We start from the raw sequence: 22258 nt of genomic DNA, 5'->3' as shown, positions 1-22258 counted from the left end.
TTTTAATTTTTATTTATTTATGATAGTCACAGAGAGAGAGATAGAGAGGCAGAGGGAGAAACAGGCTCCATGCACCGGGAGCCCGACGTGGGATTTGATCCCGGGTCTCCAGGATTGCGCCCTGGGCCAAAGGCAGGCACCAAACCGCTGCGCCACCCAGGGATCCTGAAAAAGGCGAGTCTATCCAAGAAATAGCTCTAACCTCTTAGTTTGAGATCATAGAAAATTCTTTCACAAAATTCTGGGCTTAAGGTAGACTGATCCAACTCTGTGTGACATTTTTCATGTTCTTTTGCATATGTTAGGGCTTTGGGTAATCTAGAAAGAGCGAGGGGCGGGAAGAGAAAGTCACAGGCTGTGGCCCAGAGGCAGATACTCTGCACACCATAAAAATGATAAATCCCAAACCATTTATCTTTCAAGTCATTCCAAAGCAACAGTAGGAGAGGAGATGAGTTTGTTGGGATTTTTAGTTCTACATATAAGTTATGGGCCTCAGATTTCACTGTGGCCCAGGCCCTGCTAATGCTGGATAAGGCTGAGCATGGGAGGATGAGATAGGATATGGGGTTAAGAGGGGTGGAGGGTTGTTGTCAGCGTCCAGGCAGATCTCTTCTGATCCATCTGAATCCCGCTCTGCCCACCCAGACTCCATCCCCATCCTCCAGCCAGTTTGGCCAGCTTGCCAGATTGTAGGGGGTTTTGCTTGTAAAGATTCACACTTGTGTGTGAGGGGAAGCACCTGGAAGTTTAAGTTCTCCCACCTGTGGCCACTCTTAGCTGAGGGGAGGGGTGAGGGAGGATGGAAGCTCAGCTTTCTTATTCTCTGTCGAGTGGAGAACTCAAGAGGCCAACTCCCCGCTCTAACGCGCGCCCTCCAGGCCAGGCCCCCTTCCCCAGCTGCTTCCCAGCACCTGCAGGCTCCTCCAGACAGCAGCTCCCCAACAGATCACCTGCACGTGAGTCCTCTCCTGGTCTGATTCGGGAACGGGTGACAGGAGATCTGCATTCAAGGCTTTCAGGTCGGTTTTAGTGTTTGTTTTGAAGGAGGAGAAATTGCAGCATGTTTTGTGTGCTGAGAGTGGTGTCCTCATAGGAGGGCAGGATGGGACCGGCCTGTACAAGAGGAAAGGCGGCTCTTGGGATAAGCACAGACCGGATGGTGCACTCACTGTTGACAGAAAGCAGTAAATAGGGTTAGGGTGCAGGTGGCTCAGGAGATTCAGTGGTGGAAGGTGGAAATCTTTCCTGATTTCTTCCCCTAGTGAAGCCAGTGAGACCATCAACTTAAAGTGAGGAGAGTGGAGGATGATAATAGAGGTCCGCAGAGTTAAAAGAAAGTGTAAAATAGACTGAGAAAGCAGAAGGTGACGGAACCAGGGAAATGTTACAGGATTCCGAGAACCATGAAAGCCTATTTGGTTATTGGTTTTAAATGAGACCGGTCTGCAACACTGTGTATTTGTACACCAGCCTCCACCAGGAATTCTAGGACAAACGTGGGGGTAAGTAGGCATATGGGTGTCCAAGCAGAGCTTGGACTCTGCCCCAAGAGGAGGACTGAGGGAAAGGCAAGGGTGTCAAGGGTAGGTGCAGAGAGTGAGTTGAGTTTAATGATAGGTGGACTCCAGCTGGATAAAGAGGGCGGGAAGAAGTGAGAGGTGGTGTTGACATTGCAAAGATGGCTGACTGGGTCAATGGATGATTGACACTTCAGTGGCACTGAAGGCTGTGGGGGGCAGAGTCCTAGAGAAAGTGAGATGGAATGGCAGGAGGCAGCTGTCAGAAAGAGGCACGTCTGAAACTGAGATGTGGGTGGAGGTACAGACGTTGGTAATGACAGAGGTCACTGGATGCAACACGGGGAGGACGTGGTGGTTAGGCTGATGTAAAGGTGGTGGGAAAAGCTCAGGGACAAATGTAGAGTGAAAAAAATGGGAAAGTGTATGCCAAAATGGAATCATAGATTAATTCACTTTCTTCTTTGTTCTTCTGTTTCCTAAATATTCCACAATGTGCATATATTACTATGTAACCAGAGATTCAAGATCTTGCACAAAGGTCAAAAGGAAAAAAAAATCCCTTTATTGGTCAATTACTATTATTTACAACTACCCAGTCCACAAAGCTCATAAAGTTATTCTCAGGAATTTTCAGGCATCTTCCAGAATCATTTAAAATGAGACCAAATGAGACACACAAGTTTCACATGTACATGCTTTGTTTCAAGAAACACTTACTTTAAAACACATATAAATTTGTATTTGCTGTATTTGCATTTGTATTAAGAAATCCTTGGGGCACCTGGGATGCCCCAAGGCATCAGTGGTTGAGCGGTTTGCCTTTGGCTCAGGCCATGATCCCAGGTCCTGGGATTGAGTCCCACATCAGGCTCCCTGCAAGGAGCCTCCTTCTCCCTCTACCTATGACTCTGCCTCTCTCTCTGTCTCTCATGAAAAAATAAATAAAATCTTTAAAAAAAAAAAAGATTCTGAAATTATCTCTGGGGTGCGGAGGTGGGACGACTGAGCATTTGATGGACAGAAATGCAGGCAAGATCTGAATACCTTTTTGTATTTTCTTCTCTTTGAGCAATGTAAAGAGATTACCTGTACAAAAATAGTGTTAAAAAGTAAAAATTCATACAATTTAAAATTTGTAATAGAAAAATCCTCTTTTAAAACTTCATATATGCAAAACTTACATCACAAAATAGTTGTTTACGGACGCCTGGGTGGCTCAGCAGTTAAGCGTCTGCCTTTGACTCAGGTCGTGATGCTGGGTCCTGGGATCGAGTCCCACATCGGGTTCCCCACAGGGAGTCTGCTTCTCCCTCTGCCTGTTTCTTTGCCTCTCTCTCTCATGAATAAATAAATAAAATCTTTTTTTAAAAAATGGTTGTTTACATAGGCAAATCAGTCTTTAAACAAGGAATTTCCCTGGTACTTTTTTTAAAGATTTTATTTATTTATTCATGAGAGACACACAGAGAGAGAGAAAGAGAGAGAAGCAGAGACACAAGCAGGCTCCATGCAGGGAGCCTGACATGGGACTCGATCCCGGGTCTCCAGGATCACACCCTGGGCTGAAGGCAGCGCTAAACTGATGAGCCACCTGGGCTGCCCTCCCCTAGTACTTTTTAAAAAGGGTTCCATTTTCAGAAATTTAGCTGCTGTTTAAAGATACAAATTAGTGCTACCACAAATGTGATATTCTTAACACATAGTTAAAAGCAAACTGCAGGCTTCTGAGGAAAGCCAGACCCTACCAGAAAGAAAGTTAAATAACTTGTCACAGGCAACAGGTGCTTCCCTGGACGACAGCTACAATTGTTTCGTATGGCTCCAGAGTTCAGAATGAGGGGCGATGGGTTTCAGTAAGAGCTAAGCAGGTTCAAATCACAACAGGGAAAGGGACAATTAAAGCTGTCTCACAGTGAAACCAGGTGGCCAAGACTGCAAAGCAGGAGATATACAGGATTGCAAATCCTCCACTAACAGCTATTGAACTTTAGTGAGCCAGCTGACATTATGAAGGCTGGATCATGGGTTCTCTAGGGTTCTTCCAAGCTCCAAATCCATGACCTTTGGCGAGTGTGAGTTCCCTCCATGGCGAGTTAAGCAAGGATTGAGTGATGGTGGACTAGAAGTCTGTCATGGCTTAAGAGGATGGACTGAAACAAGTTTCAAATAGATTAACCACTGGTACCTGACAACAGATCTGAGGACCTCAGGCCATGAACCCTAATCCATGCTACATTAAAAAGTTCAATATAAAGGTCATCACTTCTTGGAGCACCTGGGTGGCTCAGTAGTTGACCGTCTGCCTTCAGCTCAGATCGTGATCCCAGGATCCTGGGATGGAGTCCCACATTGGGCTCCCCGCAGGGAGCCTGATTCTCCCTCTGCCTATGTCTCTGTGTGTCTCTCATGAATAAATAAATAAAATCTTTAAAAAAAAAAGTTCATCCCTTCTTGTGGGCACCAGGATAGGAGCACAATAGTTGTTTGGCAGTACTCAAATATGAACTGATCATGCAGACGAGCGAGGGCCCACCTCTATGAATGTTTAAGATTATCACTAAAAAAGAACTAAAGCATTTCAGACTACAGGTGGAGGACTCACAGACCCTGAGAATAAATCCATAAGTATCCAAGGACCCAAGAACTCTAGGTTAAGAGTTGACTAAATCAACTTGAGTTGACTTGACTAAATCACTCAGAGTATCTGACCTGGAAGATGTTATGACACAATTCTGGCTCAAAAGTCATCTACAAAATGAGGTAAACTTCTCTTTTGGTCTACCTCTGTGGAGACCTGTGATCATTGATAAAGGGCTGCAGTTCAGTAGCACTCCATTCTGATTGATCAGCAACCACATTGTGCCAGCTGCTTGTATGTTTGCATTACCTGAGCACTGGCTCTAAGAGGAACCCTGGTAATATCAAAACTGCCCACTAGCGTGGTAAGGCCTTGCGGCAGAGGCCAATAGAATCTGTGGTAACTATTATGTCTAATAATAATCGCCACCAGTAATATCACCATAACTGCTAACATTTGCACAGTATGCTTTAAAAAATTTCCATGCCCTCATTTTGTTTGGCAGAAACCAAACTTTTGAGGGGAAAAAAAAAAAAAAAACAGAAAAGAAACAATTAACTACAGCTCTTGTAGGTTGAGCAAAACTAGGAAAAATATATAGAAACCTCACTCAGCCCACACATTTCTTTCATAAATGTCTGGACAGACAATGGCTGTAGCCACCCGCCAAATAGCTGTGATCAAACCACCTCCTGTGTTTCACTCAAAATTTTCATACACACACACACACACACACACACACACGGGACACACATTTACACACTTCATTTAAGAGAAATGACTGAATGCTGGGTGTACTCCTGGTGTCTGCCCAGGCCCATGACTTATAGTCATCAATGTCCAGTGACTCTTAAAGTGCTTGTCGGAGAACCCTGAAAAGAAAGCTCGTGGCAAGTTCCCTGATTCTAGAATTTACCCTTGCACAAGCACCAAATTCCCGTACAACAGAAGTGTGAAACAGACCACAGGACCAGGACTTAAACATCAAACCCCAAATGCTGCTGATGAAGGAGGGTTCCTTAGCAATGTTTTGTCCAGCAGGATTTAGAGCCAAGAGCCAGCCTGCTGCTGCTGGGAACACTGTGGATCAGTCAGGGAAGCAGCAGCCTTTCACTCACAGGACATCAGTGGGAATTTCTAGGATTGATTTGTGGCCAAAATTCAGCTGGAATTAGATGCAAAGGAACTCAAACTCTACAATTTCCATTTTGGTTACTGCCAGAGGCATCTGCCACCTAAAAGTGTATTACATTATGATATATATCTTACATTCCCTTAAATCCTTACCTTAAATAGGTAATATTTTCCTACTTTATAGATAGGCTCAAGAAACAACCTTCTTGCTTTAATGTCTCAGAGTAAGGGAGTCACAGGCAAAAAGGAAACCCTAGGCCTCTACCTCCAGATTCTTTGCTCTTTGCTTTATACTACGTCATCCTTCACTTGCAGAGAAGCACTATGAAATGGCCAAAGGTGATCTGTGATATTTAATTGGGCAAAGACTGTAATCATGAGCTGTTAGCTTTGATTTGTATAAACAATGGTTTTGGAAGATCACCCTGACATATATTAGACTCCTCTCCTCGGTCAAACTACATTCAATTCCATGTAACTACTATATTTAAAAAAAAAACAAAAAAACAAAAAAAAAAACAACTTCTGAATATTTCTCATAGCAAATATACCATAAATTAATTTAACTTGCACATTAATAATTACAAAATCAGGCATCACTGAGAGTTATTTTTCTTCATTCCCTAGATCTTTCACGAGCATCAGCAGATACAAGGAAATGTTCCTAAACCCCTTTTATATCCTCTGACATTCCAGTTTACTCAAGTGGGAAATAAAATCCTGTAAACAATAACTGTCTGGAGGACTGCAGCAAATCAGTTTGCCTCCAGACTGGCCCAGACACTCGGGGGAATGTAGTGGCCCATGTGGCCTCAGCCTTGTCCCCACCCACTGCCAAATACAATGACCCCTTCCTCTGAAACATCAGTGTTCACCTCTTCTCTGTCCCCAGCATGTGACTGGTCACTCCTGGGGGAAAAGCTCCCCACCCACAAGCTCTGCAATGTGCCCCTCATCCTGTGGGCAGGGTGGGGGTGGTCCATCCCCGCCCTGGCCCCCACCCTGCCCCTGCTGTTTTTTGTGCATTTGAAGAGTGTTAAATTATGGAAGCCCCTCAGGACCCTCCTTGTCCCCCAGGACCTCTTATTTATACTAAAGTTCCCTGTTTTCAAAAAAAAAAAAAAATTCTGCATCTGTAAATTAAGGCTTTAAGTTCAGGACTTTCAACCTCCCTCTTTCAGGAACTGAAAAAAATTCCTCTTGAAATTGAAAAAAATAGTAAGTTCACATAAATAAAGATATTCAAAACCTTAATGTAAAAAGTATCAAGGCTTCCATATCGAACCACACCCTCTAAGGCACAGCCCAACAACCGTCTGATTAAGGACTGAACAACATTCCCGGTGAACAGCTTCAGACTCTCTGGCTGCCTCTCTCCTCAATCCTTTGGGCCAGAGGAGCAAGTGTGTTAGGGCAACAAGCAGGGGCTGTTGACCATTGTCAGCACAGTGCAACCACCAAGAGAACTCTTGGCCAAGAGAGACGTGCTATACGGTGCAGACTGAATCCTGATTCGAGCCTCATGTGCAGCCAGCACTACCCATCTGTGTTTCCTTTTCAGATGAAGGAAACAAGATATTCCCTCCTCTGCTTTAGTTGGTTTGACGTGGGTGTTCCGTCTTCGGCATCTGAAAGGTTCTGACCGACACAGGATTTAACCTCAGGTGGTAAAGTCTCTGCTCCCATAGTGGCTCAGTGCGTCTCTTTTCATACAGTCATCCTAGAGCAAGGATGCTCTCGGCCCAAGAGAAACAGTTCCTGCAGGAATATCTCCCTTACACTCAAGTGGTAAGTGCGTGTCATATAGAGCAAATTCTCACCTAAGCAGATGTGCAGAAGAGAAGCCTTAGGAAGGGGAGAGCAGAGGTCAATGAACCAAGCATGATGTCTATCATCATCCAATGTCCAAAACAAAGTCGTGCAGAGGAGACACAGAATGACAACAAGGGGTGTTCATGTAGAAAAGAAATTGAAGCCCAGTTGAGGCTAAAAACAGTGGTTCTTAGAGCTCAAATTAATCTTAAAATGTACCTGCTTCCACCCTTTACTTCAGGGATGCACAAACCAAGACCAGTTGCATTTCTCAGGGTACACAACTCCAGCTAAGACGATAGTCCAAGGCTTCAATAAAGATAGTGTTCTAACATTCAGACTTGTCAAAAAGAAGAAAGAAAAAGAATTTCCTGTGTCAGTAAATAGGGAATTTCCTATTGTTAGGAGGACAGACAGAGGCCAGCTCCCCATCTATCTCTGATTCCTATGACGGGCGGGAGAATGGAATGATGAACCAAGCTTCCTTTCAAGTCAAAGAGTCAAACTGCCTACTACAATAAAAGTTCTTTCTGTGGCACAGGGAATACTAGTTTCTTCCGTAGTGTGTACGCAGGTTGGGGCATTTGTTTCATCGTTCCTTGTTTGTCTGCTTGTTGACTCACATCATTGTTGACGGCAGTGAGGATGGATAAGATATCTTCATGTCTGCAGGCAGATAAGAAAAAAACATGTTCAATCAGGAGACAGCACATCATAGCAAGGAACCCTAAACCATGTGGCTTCTTCCCAGTTTAACAGGCCAAGATTCCCCCTGGAATTCTGCCAAATATAAAGAAATGCTTATGTCAAAATTAAAACAAGAGATGCAAAATCGAATGAAGCTGTTCAGTTCTATATTTAGCATTTAAGAACACTATACCAGCCACATCTTGCATTTTAATTCTTTTTTTTTCTTTTTGTTAAGCAATCTACACTGAATGTGGGGCTTGAACTCATGATCCTGAGATCAAGAGCTTCACACTTGGGGCGCCTGAGTGGCTTAATGGTTGAGCATCTGCCTTTGCCTCAGGTCATGATCCTGGGGTCCTGGGATCGAGTCCCACATCGGGTTTCCTGCAAGGAGCCTGCTTCTCCCTCTGCCTATGTCTCTGCCTTTCTCCCTGTGTCTCTCATGAATAAATAAATAATCTAAAAAATAAGTAAATTAAAAGAGTCTCGTGCTCTTCTGACCTCACATATTGCATTCTAAGGCACTTGATCCACAAAGGATGTTTGCATTTAATTATTTTTTCAAGTTTCTCATCCAAACTGGTGGATAGATGATAGATAGATAGATAGATAGATAGATAGATAGATAGATAGATAGATAGATAGAAAGTAGGTGATAAAGATGGAGAGGGACACTACTATTAATAATTGCCTCTCCATTCTTGGTTTGAGGAGGGATACAAAGATACACATGGCACAGTTCCTGAGCTTAAACACTTCAAATGCAGACATGAAGCATGTACCAAGTATGACATATACACAAAATTCACTAATACAAGGCAGAAGGTCAACACCATATAAAAAGTGGACAAATCCCCTTCTTTTGTGGCCCCCAGAAGGCTCAGTCAGTTAAGCATCTGCCATTGGCTCAGGTCATGATCCCAGGGTCCTGGGATGGAGTCCCACATGAAGCTCCCTGACTGGTGAGTAGTCTACTTAGGTTCCTCTCTACCCCTCTCTCAACCCCTCCCCCTATTTATGCTCTCTCTCATCCCTCTTTCTAATAAATAAATAAAATCTTTAAAAAAAGAGTGGACAAAATTCCATTGTAAGTTCAGAGGAAAAAGAGCACTTCCTGCTGGGAGATGATTCCATAGAGGAGTCTTCTCTATGAGAAGCCTGGGCTTGAGTGATATTTAGCATTTACCAAAATGTTCCAGGAGTAGGCCATTCATATACTTGAGAGCAAAGCACACGCTCTCTGTACATGGAACTCAATTGTGAATCATGCCTGGCTCCATCCCTTGCTGATTGTGCGCCACAGTCACAATTCACTGTGCCTCAATTTTCTAAGCCCTAAAATAAGGACTCTAAGAGTACCCATTTTAGGGACTGCATGAGAAGTAAATGAGATGCTTTATGGAAAACACATAACACTGGTTATCATATTCCCCTGACCATCATTTTTAATCTCATTAGTATTACTACTACTTATCCTCATCATGATTGCTATTTTCAGGTGGGAATGCAAGCCCTGTCTGTTTCTTTGTCCTTGCACCCTGTCTCATACCAGCTGTTCCCTCTGCCACTGGCTCTTCCCAACACTGACTCCTTCCTATCCCTCAGTCTCACTTGAAATATCACCTCTACTAAGAAGTCTTCTCAAGTAGCTCCTTGCCCCATTCTCTGTATTATCTTCTTTGCTTTCTTCATAGCAGGTATCACTTCCTGAAAGTATCTTATTGATTTAAATATTCACTTACATGTCTTTTAAAGATTTATTTATTTGAAGGGGGTGAGGGGAAAAAGGAGAGGGAGTCTTAAGTACACTCCACACTGAGTACAGAGCCCGACTTGGGGCTCAATCCCATGACCCTAAGATTATGCATGACCTGAGCTGAAACCAAGGGTCAGACACTTACCCGAATGTGCCACCCAAGGGCCCCTCACTTACATTTTCATTACCTCTCTTCCTCTCACTGGATGATAAGCTCTATGGAGAAAAGATTCTCTCTCATTCACAACTGTACCCTGAATCCCTAGCTCAGTACCCAGTAGAGTAGGCACATAGTAATAAGTCTTTGATAAATACTGCCTTGTCCCCGAAGTCACAGGACATTGGTCTTTAATGGCTGGGGGGGGGGGGGGGGGAGATGGAGGTATTAGTGAAGAAGAGGGAAAAGCTAAAGTTGATTCAAGATTCCAATCCTGAGTTTCCAATTCTGAAATCCCAGAAGAGCACTGGGACCATTCCTAGAGATGGAGATTCAGGAGTAGGAGGCTGCTGGAGAGAACTAAGTAGATGAATTCAGGACCAGGCTCCAAGGGCAATACAAAGGTGGGATTCCAACAAGCTGCAAGAAACATATAGGACTGACCCAAAGAATGAGATACACCCAGTCAGTCACTGGCCTAACAAATATTTATCAAGCTAACAAGAGATAAGGTCCATGTCAGTGTGAGTATATAAAGCTGAATGAAACAACTCTGCTCTCCAAAAACTCAGAGATTAATGAACCAGAGATGGCAATTTGGGAGACATTTTCACAGAGGTCCAGTGGCTTCCAGGGATAGCTACTGTTGCCAAGACTTATAGAGGACAGAAAATAGGGTCCAGGGCTAAACCATGGTGAAGGCCCATTTCCAGAGTACCAGGTAAGGAGCATGTGGCAGACACAGAAGGAAAAGTTGTCAGAGCAATGGCAGATCAAAGACATAATGCCAAAGACGACACAAGTAATCAGTAAATATGAGTCACTGATAAAGCCACAAATAAAAGGCCCTCCTACCTTTATTCATACTGTTCCCTCTGTCCAGCATGTCTTTCACCCCAATTATTTACCCAACATCTATCTGTCATCTCTAGAAGCTTCCCCTGATCCTTCAAATCTGGGGGAGGTACTAGTTCTATGTGCTTCCACACACCTATGCTTTGGCATGTGTGTTTGCCACAAGGGATGTTCTTCCCCCATCTAGTTTCTCTATCCCTCTAGACTGTGAGCAATTTGAGGTCAGGGACTGTGTTTTTCTTTAAATTCTGTATCTTTCTTTCCAGTTATATGCTGGTGTTCAATACAGGTTTGTTGGGTGGATAGATGTTTGGATGGATGATGGATGAATGGATGGATGGGTAGATAGATGGATGAATGGATGATGGATGAATGGATCGATGGATAGATGAATGCATGGGTGGGTGCATGAATAACTAAACAAACAGGTAGACAGATGGACAGATAAACAGGTAGGTGGATGGGACAAGTCAAAACTCTCACCTTGGGACCAAGCTCTTCAGACGATTACACAGAGACTGAATATACCAGCTGCCTTTCTCCACATGCCGAAAGGATACATAGCCAGGGACAGTGGCCAGGCCAAGAAGGAAATCTGCATCATCGGGAATACTATCCTTAAGGGAAGAGGATACATGCTCAGGATTTACAGCATCTGCTTCAATGGATACAGGAGTTTGTATCTCTTTACCTTGACAGGCCTGGATAAAAAAGAGTTTGGGTTTATGAGCCAGACCAGGGCATTTCTGAGCTGTGAAATGAGACATGATCTCCCGAATGGGAACAAGGGTCCCATCTGAAGAGTAGACAGCTCCAAATTTCCCATGGGTCAAAACACAAAATACAAAGCAATCTCCATCAACATGGTCTGGATGACACTTAAATTCCTGCAGAACCTCGTCCAGATGTCCTTTTGTCACATTTTTATATGTATGTACACTGAACCCAAGCCACTGAAACACACGGCTCAAGCACTCTGTAAAAAAAGGAAAGAAAGGGGAAACAATAAAATGAAATGAAATTGAGTGGAATGAAATAAAATGAAGGGATGAAACAACGTGTAATGCTATTTGCACAGCAAAGAGCCTGAAGCTGATTTTTTACTTTCAAAACCACAAAATTTTACAATTTACCTGCCTTCTTATAGTTACCTATAGTGCTATCACAATGGTCCTGAGAGTCCGCAGAAGCCTGAGTTTCATCCTATTTCACAGATAAGGAAGCCAAGGCCCCAGAACTCTCCCACAGTCACAAATTAGTCAGCGGTGGAACCAGAGCTCAAATGTAGTTTTTCTCTAGCTGATGTGCTATGCTTTCCCCAAAAACCAAAAACCATGGAGTTGTAAATGGTCAGGGACTCTTGTCACTCAACAGGTTGGTGACACCTCTTCTATGGTCTAAATGTTTGTGTCCCATGAAAAGATGTTCAACATCATTCGTCATCAGGGAAATACAAATCAAAACCACAATGAGATACCACCTCATACCTGTCAGAATGGCTAAAATTAACAACACAAAAACAAGAGGGATGGGGAAAATGGGGAACCCTCATACACTGTTGGTGGGAATGCAAATCAGTGCAGCCACTCTCTCCAGAGAGAGTATGGAGGTTCCTCAAAATGTTAAAAATAGAGCTACCTAATGGTCCAAGAATTGCACTACCAGGTATTTACCCAAAGGATACAAAAATACAGATCCGAAGGGATACATGTACCCAATGTTTATAGCAGCATTATCAATATTAGCCAACTATGGAGAGGACCCAAATGTCTGCTGACTAATGAACAGATAAAGAAGATGGAGTGGGGTGTGTACACACACACACACACACACACACACACAGCATGGAATATTATTTATCTAACAAAAACAATGAAATATTACCATTTGCAACAACATGGATGGAGTTGGAGTGTATTATGCTAAGTGAAATAAGTCAGAGAAAGACAAATACCATAAGATCTTACTCATATGTGGAATTTTTTTCATATGTGGAATTTAAGAAAACAGATGAACATATGGGAAGGGGAGAAAGAAAAAAGGGAGAGGGAAACAAGTCATAAGACACTTTTAATGCTAGAGAGCAAAAAAAAAAACAAAACAAAACAAAACAAAAACCAGAAAACAAAAAATGCTAGAGAGCAAACTAAGAGTTGATGGAGGAAAATGGGTGGGGGATGGGCCAGATGAGTGATGCATATTAAAGAGGGCACTTGTGATGAGCACTGGCTGTTGTATGCAAGTGGTGAACCACTAAATCCTACTCCAGAAACCAATATTGCACTGTATGTTAACCACCTAAAATTTAAATTAAAAAAAAAAAGCTGTGTCCCCTCAAAATTCATATGTTGAAATCCTAACACCCAAAGTTAGAGAATGAGGAAGTGGGACCTATGTGGGGTGATTAAGTTGTGAGGCAGAGCCTATAGGGAGACCCCAGAAACCTCCCTCACCCCCTCTGCCAAGTGAGGTTGCAGCACAAAGGCTGCCATCTAGGAAGTAGGTTGTCACCAGGCATCAGAATGTCAGAGCCTAGATCTTGGACTTCCCAGCCTCCAGAACCATCAGAAATAAGTGTTTGTCATTTATAAGCCATCTAATTTATGTTATTTCATTATAGCAGCCCGGGTGGACTAAGACACCAGGGACTCCCAAGAGGCCAGAAGCATTTATGACAGCATTGTTACATTTGAATGGAAGATTAAAATTATAGAAAGAAAATGTAAAAATGAAAAAGTGATTTTAAGATCTCCAACTTGCATTTGATATACTATTCCAGATTTTCTTACCAGCATCTTTATCAGTCCCCGGTCTATCTGGCATTTTGGCAAATGTATGGTTATTGACAATAACACAATGGCCTCTGTGTTTCCGATCCATCCTGTACACATTTGCCTCCTTGAAAGAAGAAAAGATAGAACCACTTATTAGGGAATCCTCATTTTAAGGGTTTAATGTTTGTAACCAACCACTCCATTTATCAGTACCAATGGCTGAGACTTCCTAAGATTCAGGTACTGGCCTGGAATTCATCAATTAAGTCTAATGTGGAATGCCAGGTACTGATTGATTAAATATCAGACTTCATTTGGTTTGACTGCAGACTGTCGATTAGCAGTGCCAAGTAACAAAATATGTATTTTAACTTTGGCAAATCAAGAGCTTATGCAAAAGTATCTTCTTTTTTGGATGAGCAAGGTGAAGAAAGCATTAAGTAAGGATCTAATGAGACAAATATATCAAATGCTTATCACTTTTCAGATGGTAAGGTCCTGGAATGATCTGACTACCCTGAAAACAGAAATCTCTTTTGTAGAAATCACAGCAAGAATTTTAAAATACATGCAATTATTTTTGAAGGCTACTGTAAACAACATGTGATTACAAATAAGCTGAGTTGGCTTCAGTGGGGCCTCTGTGTGGCTACATGATCTCTTAAAAACACAGTATATCTTTGATTCAAGTAGAAAAGAAGTGGCTTCAGTCAATAGAAAAGAAAACTGTACCCAGAAATAATTTAAAGGCTCTGTGTGGCTATAATAATGCCAGCACTGCCTCCACAGCCAAAGGTCAACACACTTCTGATTGTTTCAGAAAAAGGTGGGAAGGACTGAGATAATCCCAGAGAGAGGAAGAAGAATCACAGAAACAAATTGCTCTGAACCCTCAAAGTCATTCAGGGATGGACCTTAGCTGGAGAAGATCTGAAGAAACTGTCTAAACTTTTGTGCTGGTTTCAGAAGTTAGAGGGCCAGTGGATGCTTCCAGCATTGCCACAGAGACCAGGGTTGCTCCATCGCCTAGAAAGAGAAGTTCTCAGACTCTTCCAATATATGTCCCCCAAATTCTTATTTCCTTACAGAGGATGGTTTGCAAGTCAAGATCCCATGAGACCGCTCAAGTGTTTCTGGCAGAGAGCTTGGGAGGGCTTTGGCAGCATTTATCTGTTACTGGATATAGAGTGGCCGGGTGAATACCAAGAAACAAAGAGGGGAAAAAAGGGAAGCCCAGAGACCCAATCTGGGCAGGGCAAAAATCAGTCCCCAGCCCCAGTCACATCTCTGGCCCTGGCTAAGGGTTGCACTGCTCTGACATGTTTGGTTTATGAACTCCTTGGTTCCTCTAAATAAGAATCCACCACAGAGATGAAGCCACTGATGGGTTGTCACATGACAGTACAGGAAAATGAAACTTGAAGCTTTTCTTCTCCCACACCCAGCAAGTTTTCAGTAGAATCCAACAAGCTGTGCCCTTGTCTCTGAGGCCAGAGTCAATTATTAACTATAGTTAAGGGTGAGCCCTGGGTGCATAGCTCAGGCTGAGTGAATCCAGTATCCCCAGGCCATAGAAAACACCAAAAGGGAGCCAAACCGCAGTTCTACAGAGCCCCTGTAAATTCCTCCTCTCTTTAGGAGACGATAATGTTCCAGGGAAGTCATCTCCAAACTTCCAAACCACAGAATTGCAAAACTAAAAGAAACTTACTGTTCAGAGAAGTGAAACCATTGCCTGAGCTCCTGGAGCTATACAGTGGTAGAGCAAGGGTCTTTGGAGGGGGGAGCTTGGAGTCAGACTGCTGGGTTCAGATCACAGCTTCACTCCTTTCTAGTCACGTGACCCTTCAGGAAAGTACTTGACCTCTTGAGTCTCCACTTCCTCATCATTAAGTGAGCCTAATCTCCAGGTGACTGAAGGGTTCAATGAGATAAGCCCTAGAAAGCTCAAAGAACAGTGCCTGGCACACAACTGCTCAGTAACGGTAACTCTCATCAACGTTGTATCGTGCTATCCCCTACTTAGGCAGAAAGCAGAGATTCCGGAAAGCAAAGTGTTTGGACTCCGAAGTATAAATTTCCAGGGGGAAAAAAAAAACAGTAAGACTGGCCTCTGCTAAACTATGTTTCACAGAGAGACTATACCAAAAACCTGTCCATAAGCCACTCAGCCCTGTAACAGACTCTGGAATATTTTCCTCAAGTCATGGTTTTGGGGCAAGGATTCTGGGCACTAAACATACCAAGTTTATGTCAAGGGACAATGTCAAGGGACAATGCCAAGTCCCTCCCTCTGGCCTCCCCCACTCTGAAAAATACAAGCACCATCTGGAGCCACACCACGCCAGATGTTCCCACAGAGTCAGCATTTGGCTCTGTCATGCTGGCCTATGGATTTTGGCCCTACCAAGGGTTCCCATCACTCCTTACAGAGCAGGATCTAAGTCTGAAGAGTAGAGGGAGAGAAGTTGCCTGCATTCCCCAGACGCTGTTGTGCACAGCGTCTGAGTAGAAACCACTGAGCCCTCTATATCCTCCCAGAGAAAAGCCTGGTATAATCCAAGCCTGAATTGAGAAAAGAGATGAATTCTCCAGGAATTTGTTAACCTTCTCCCAAGTCACCTCAAATTGCTTAGTATATATCAGATGTTTCTATTCCTGCCATACTGATCCAAGTTAGGTAATAAAGTGTATGTATTGGAAGCATCTACCACTACCCCCTACGGGCTGATCTTGCCAGGCACCCTTCTGTTGAGGAAACAGGAAATGAATGAAATGCAAGGAATTCATAGAGTTAGGATGAGGCCCAAAAAGGTGGACTTGATGCAGAGGAGTGACACTTTATCCCCAGCCATACAAAAGGCCAGCAGTGGGTGACTAAAAGAGAATCAACTCTCTCCTTTCAAAGGAGTAAGTTCACAAAGACACAGTGACAAAAATATAATATGACACATGCACAAGGATATCCATTCATTGCATTATTTGGAATAACTAAAGACTAGAAATCATCCTGATGCCCACCGATAGGAAGTGCATGAAAGAGCTGTGGTACACCCATGCAGGGCCACAGGATGCAGAGGACAATTTCTGTACACTTCTCTGCATTATACTGTTACATGAAGGAAGTAAAGTGAAGAATAGTGTTTTAATGGGCTGCCTCTTTGATAATAAAGGGGGGACATGGTTGGGTTTTTTTTTTTTCAAAAGTAACAATAGGATAAATAAAAAATAAACTCATAAAAACTGCAGTCTATGGTGGGGGAGGGAAAGAGAGGCAGGAATGTAAAGTAGTCCCCTCTGAGTATACTCTCTTGATAGTTTTTACTTCAGTCCTACATGAACATTCTATACCATTAAATACAAAATTAAAACCTAGCCTAGGGCCTCATCTTTTGTGCATGATTCCCCCCCGCCCCCCCGCCATTCACTCCACCCCCACACCCCTTACCCTCAGCCTGCAACAGAAAGCCCCAAAGGTGTTCTGGTCAGGGGCTAACCCTGCCACTGTCTACGTGGTGGACAGCACCAGGAGACCTGTTTGAGGTGACTGGTAAGTTCCCAAGTCTCTAGGGATGCCTCCCTGCTAGAGCACTCCGGGCTTCTGGTGGCATGAGGGGGGCCTATCTTCAAGCCAGACCAAAGCTGCAGCACCTCACTCCCAGGCTGCACAATATACGAATTCCCCAACTTTGAAGAAACAAATGCAAAAGAATTTCAGTTTCACTCTCCAGAACACTTCCGGCTATTCTTTCCCCAAGCTACCTTTTCCTTCCTGGAAAATGCTTGTTTCTTTTGGCAACATGCAAGGGCCAGGCAAGCTGTTTTCTGGGTTTGTCCAGTTAGTTCTGAAAGTAGTCAAAATTTAAAGGGTATTAAAGGTAACACAGATGCAGGCTCTGCCCCAGGTCAGGTGTCCAACAAAGCTTTAAAAGGAAGTTGTTGTTACATCTCCTCAATAGACGTGCTTCTCCTTAAGAAAATCCTATGCCACACTCAGAAACATTGATTTGGTTTTTAATGTTAAATTAAATAATTAGGGGATATTACTTGAAAAAGAGTTTCTTCTCATAAATGCAATGGTTGGCAGCGCTCTTTTACATAAGAAAACTTGTCAGGTGCAAATGAAAGATGGTATGATTTACCAAGTTTCATTTTATTCAGGGACAGGATTGCTTAGATTACTATTAAGAAAGACACCTTTCAACCCTGAGAGTCTAGGAGAAGGTATATAATTTGAGGTGCTGCCTCCCAGAGCCTCCTATACTCTCAGATACCCCCATCTTCATCAGGCCATGGCCAGAGTCCAAAGTCAGCAAAACAACTGCATTTCAGATACCAAGGTTGAGCCACACCCCTTAGAAACTACTGAATTTCTACGGCAAAGAGTAAAGTCCTGTGTGTGTGTGTGTGTGTGTGTGTGTGTGTGCATTTTCTACATGCACATAAGTATCTGAGCATATAAAAAACTAGTTTAAAAAGTGAGTGGGGAAAAAAAGTGAGTGGGGAGAAGAATTAGGAATAATGGACAAAAAAAAAAAACTCTGGGGGGAGGAAGGAGGGCTCTTGTATAGAGCGGAATGCTGAGTGCTGACTTATAAATGTGGAGAAAATCCTGGAGTTTGAAAATCATTGCTTTTCAACGAACATAGTAAATATTGAATCACATTAGAATCATCAGTGCATACCCATCGATCTAGGGGAAATTCTTGATACAGAGTGGGATATTTGTATGGTCTTAAAATATCTCCCCACCTCTTGCTTATTAGTTGCAAGGGAAAAATAGTAACTATACAAAACTAACTGTAGAGTGAAGAAATGAGACATCTTCATCAAATAATCAAAATCACCATCACAAATGGGGGACAGATGGACACCACTGCCTCCAGATGTGATGCCCTGAGAAGGGTACATAATTTAGGTAATATTCTAGTGAGAACACATTGCTTGAAATAAATCATAAGCAACACCAGATACCAAAAATGAGGAAAATTCTGTTTTTTTAAAATAAAAGATGGTAGTGAGGGTGATTGTATTCTTCAAAAATGTCAATGTCAAAAAGAAAAGTTATAGAAATGTTTAAAATTAGGGGAAACTAAAGAGACATGATAATACAATAATGATCCCAGATGAATTATGTATTGGAGGGGAAAAAAAGCTATACAGAATATTACTAGATCAACAGACAAAATTGAAATGTTAGAACTTCAACTTGGTGAAAGTATTGTATTAAGTAAACTTGACTAGCATCAATAACTGTACTATATATAGTTGTGTAAAACAGTATCTTAATCCTTAGGAAATACACAGTAAAGTATTCAGCAGTAAAGAGCCATGATGTGTGCAAGCTACTTTCAAAAAGTTCAGAAAAAAAAATTGTGTTTACATAAATAGATGATAGAGAAAGATAGAGAAAGCACACAAATGTTAACACAAATGGGGTAAAAGTAAACAACAGGTAGGTGAATCTAATAAAATAGTATACAGGGATCCCTGGGTGGCGCAGCGGTTTAGCGCCTGCCTTTGGCCCAGGGCGCGATCCTGGAGACCCGGAATCGAATCCCACGTCAGGCTCCCGGTGCATGGAGCCTGCTTCTCCCTCTGCCTAGGTCTCTGCCTCTCTCTCTCTGACTATCATAAATAAATAAAAATTTAAAAAAAAAATATTTAAAAAAAAATAAAATAAAATAGTATACAGTGTTCTTAGTATTATTCACATTCTTTCAACTTTTCTATAGATTGAAATTATTTTCAATGTAAAGATTAAAAAATGGTAAATGTAAAAAATATGAAATCATGAAAGTAGTAAAGAAGCTATCAAAGAATTTTTTAAGAATAAAAAATAAAACTTCCACAACAACCCAATTAAAAAATTGGCAAAGGACTTGAATAGACAATTCTCCAAGAAAGATAATACAAATGGCCAACAAACACATGTAAAGATGCTCAATATCACTAATCATTAAGGAAAGGCATATCAAAACTACCATGAAATACCATCTCACACCGATTAGGATGGCTACTATCAAAAAACAAGAAAATAGCAAGTGTTGACAAGGATGTGGAGAAACTGGAATTCTCATGCATTACTGGCAGAAATGCAAAGATGCAGCTGCTATGAAAACCAGTATGGAGGTTCCTCAAAAAATGAAATACAGAATTACCATATGATCCAGCAATTCCACTTCTGGGTACATATACCCACAAGAATTGAAAGCACTACCTCAAAGAGAGATTTGTATGCCCATGTTCATAGCAGTATTATTCACAATAGCCAAAGATGGAAGCAACTCACATGCCCACTGAAGGACAAATGTATAAACAAAATATGGTATATACACACAATGAAATACTTATTCAGCCTTAAAAAGATAGAAAATTCTGACACAGATAAACCTTGAGGACATTATATTAAGTACAATAAGCCAGTCACAAAAATACAAATACTCTATGAATCCACTAATACGAGGTAACTAGAGTAGTCAAATTTATAGAGATATAAAGTAGAATGGTGTTCACCAGGGGCTGGTGGGAGGGGGGAATAGGTAGTTACTATTTAATAGATATAACATTTCAGTTTTGCAAGATAAAAAGAGTTCTGGACATTGGCTACACAACAATGTACATTTAAAAATAATTAAGATGATAAATTTTATGTTGGCTTTTACCACAATTAAAAACAAAAACCAAAAAATTCCAAGGCCAAAATAACTTCATTGATACTGATAGCTGTTAGCAGGATAAAACTGCCCAAATTTGCTGGGAAGAAACATAAATCCCAGAGAAGAATGTCACAGGTATCTCTCAAAGATCCTGATCATGTTATAAGATACAGATGGCAAATCTCCCAGTGTTTCCCCTGTACCCACCCTTCTACTGCTGGGCACTACAGGAACCCAAATCTTGTCCTCTGGAAAGGACAGGCTACATAATTTGTGGTGCTCCATACAAGATGTGAGGCCCCCTGTTCAAACATTATTAAGAATTTTTAAAAAGTGACAGCTAAGCATTAAAAAAAGCATGGGTCAGGTAGGAATACACAGCCTATTATGCTTAGGAAGTTGGCCTTGATCAGATTGCATAAGAACAGAACCACTTCAAAGCAACCCAGTGGTGTACTGGAGTCAATTCGAACCAGCTAGTGAGAGCCATTTGTCAGATTTCCAGAAATTCTATAATTAAATTGATGTCATGTTGGTACATGAAATCAACTATGGTGGGAACATTTATACCAAACACTACACATCAGGGTCTCTCTCTCTTTTTCTTTGGGGGTAGTGTTGAGGGTGGAGAGAAGAGCTGGTGGTAAAACATTTACCAACCCATCAATGAACCTACCGATAAGGCTCCATGGAACTGATTAATGTCTGAAGGGGAAAATAGTTCTTCCTCTTTTTGATGCAATGACTCCGTTTCCGTGTCTACAGGAGGTGTTGCTACCTCGGAGGCTGCAAATAGAACCATGGATAGTAAAACAAAAATCATCTTCTAACTAGTAGCAATCCAAGATAACCAATCATCAAAAGAAATTATTTTACAAGGACCTGTAGATTTATAGTGCCATTTGCTTAAAGAAAAAAAATGTGAACTTATAAATTGTTTTTCTTTATCATTCTATTCTCATTCCTTTTATTATTATATTTTATTTCTGATTGTTTATGTTTTTATTATTTTTGTCATTTCGTTAGTTCCTTAAGATTACTATATACTTTCCTAAATACTATTTCAGAACTTATGGTATTTAAACATGTCAGATAACGGCCAAGTAGAAATTACAAAAGCATTACCTCCAAAAACAAATCAGAACTCAGACTATAGCAAAAAAGGTAAAGGAAAGAAGAAAGAAAAGAAAAAACCATTCGAGAAAAACATTCAAAAGTGGTGATTAAATAAATATTTTATGTACATAAGACACATTTCTATAGAACCATTAATAAAAAGAGCTATGTCTGTATTATGTACATGGAGAAATGTGAGATGCATTAAGTGGGACTAAAGCAAGTTATAGAATATGATTAGCATGATTTTAGTTAAATATATATTTATCTAGCTATCTACACACATATACATACAAATTGTCTGTATATTCTCCAAACAGTGCAAACAGTGATTATCTCTAGGGAATGGGCTGGCAGTAAATAAACCTTCTTTGAATTTTTATTTTTGGGGCACCTGGGTGGCTCAGTGGTTGAGCGTCTGCCTTTGGCTCAGAGTGTGATCCCAGGGTCCTAGAATCAAGTCCTGCATCGGGCTCCTGCACGGAGCCTGCTTCTCCCTCTGTCTCTGCATCTTTCTCTGTGTCTCTCATGAATAAATAAAATATTTTTAAAAATTTGTTTTTAATTAAGATACATTATCTTTAATAAGAAATTTAAAATAGTAAAGCAAACATCAAGGCTCAAGAAAATTCAGAAAGCTATCCTAGTGGTCCCCAAATACAGCTTGTGTCCTAATCAGATACAATGGACTTTGACTTTGCATCACATTCACTTGTAGAAAAGTCCAAAATCTGCCTACCTACTATCTTTTCAGTCTTTTAGTCCTTCATCCTAAATGGCAGAAATATACACAAGCTCTTAAACCTATACTAAAGTTAATACTGAAATATTGATATCTGATAAATATATATATGCACATATATATTTGGTCTTGCCCTCTTTTTCCTGGCACAGAGTTCCTAAAACTCTTGGAATCTCTGAACTGCTAGAGTGTCTCTTGCTAATAAGATGTTAATGAGATGACTGGTAATTGGGGCTCCTGGGTAGCTTCTGGAGGGAGGCAGTGTGCCAGAGGAATAAACCTGTGGTCAGAGAGTTGGAACTTTCAACCCCATACTCAGACCTCTGGGAAGGGGAGAAGAGCCAGAGCTTGAATTAATCATGATGGTCAATGATTTAAATCAATCGTGCCTACATATGAAGCTTCCATATAGAACTCTAACTGAAGGGGCTTGGAGAGCTTCCGGGTTGGTAAATATGTGAA

At 41.6% G+C, this 22258-nt stretch overlaps 1 protein-coding gene across 1 annotated transcript in view; it reads right to left on the bottom strand.

Annotated features, from left to right (window-relative positions):
• Nucleotides 1-2062: 2062 nt before the first annotated feature.
• Nucleotides 2063-22258, bottom strand: part of CASP10 (caspase 10) — a 32856-nt gene continuing 12660 nt past the window's right edge. The window contains exons 5-8 of the mRNA XM_055345453.1: nucleotides 20615-20724; nucleotides 13295-13403; nucleotides 10989-11481; nucleotides 2063-7713 (exon numbers count right to left, since the gene is read on the bottom strand). Coding sequence (XP_055201428.1) covers nucleotides 7560-7713; nucleotides 10989-11481; nucleotides 13295-13403; nucleotides 20615-20724 — 866 coding nt within the window. The 3' untranslated portion in view covers nucleotides 2063-7559. The remainder of the gene's footprint in view (nucleotides 7714-10988; nucleotides 11482-13294; nucleotides 13404-20614; nucleotides 20725-22258) is intronic.

This window comes from Nyctereutes procyonoides, unplaced genomic scaffold (genome assembly GCF_905146905.1).
Source record: "Nyctereutes procyonoides isolate TBG_1078 unplaced genomic scaffold, NYPRO_anot_genome, whole genome shotgun sequence".
In the NCBI taxonomy this organism is placed as follows: Eukaryota; Metazoa; Chordata; class Mammalia; order Carnivora; family Canidae; genus Nyctereutes; species Nyctereutes procyonoides.
Note: the sequence above shows the minus strand (reverse complement) of the source record. Positions and strands in the feature narration are given on the sequence as shown.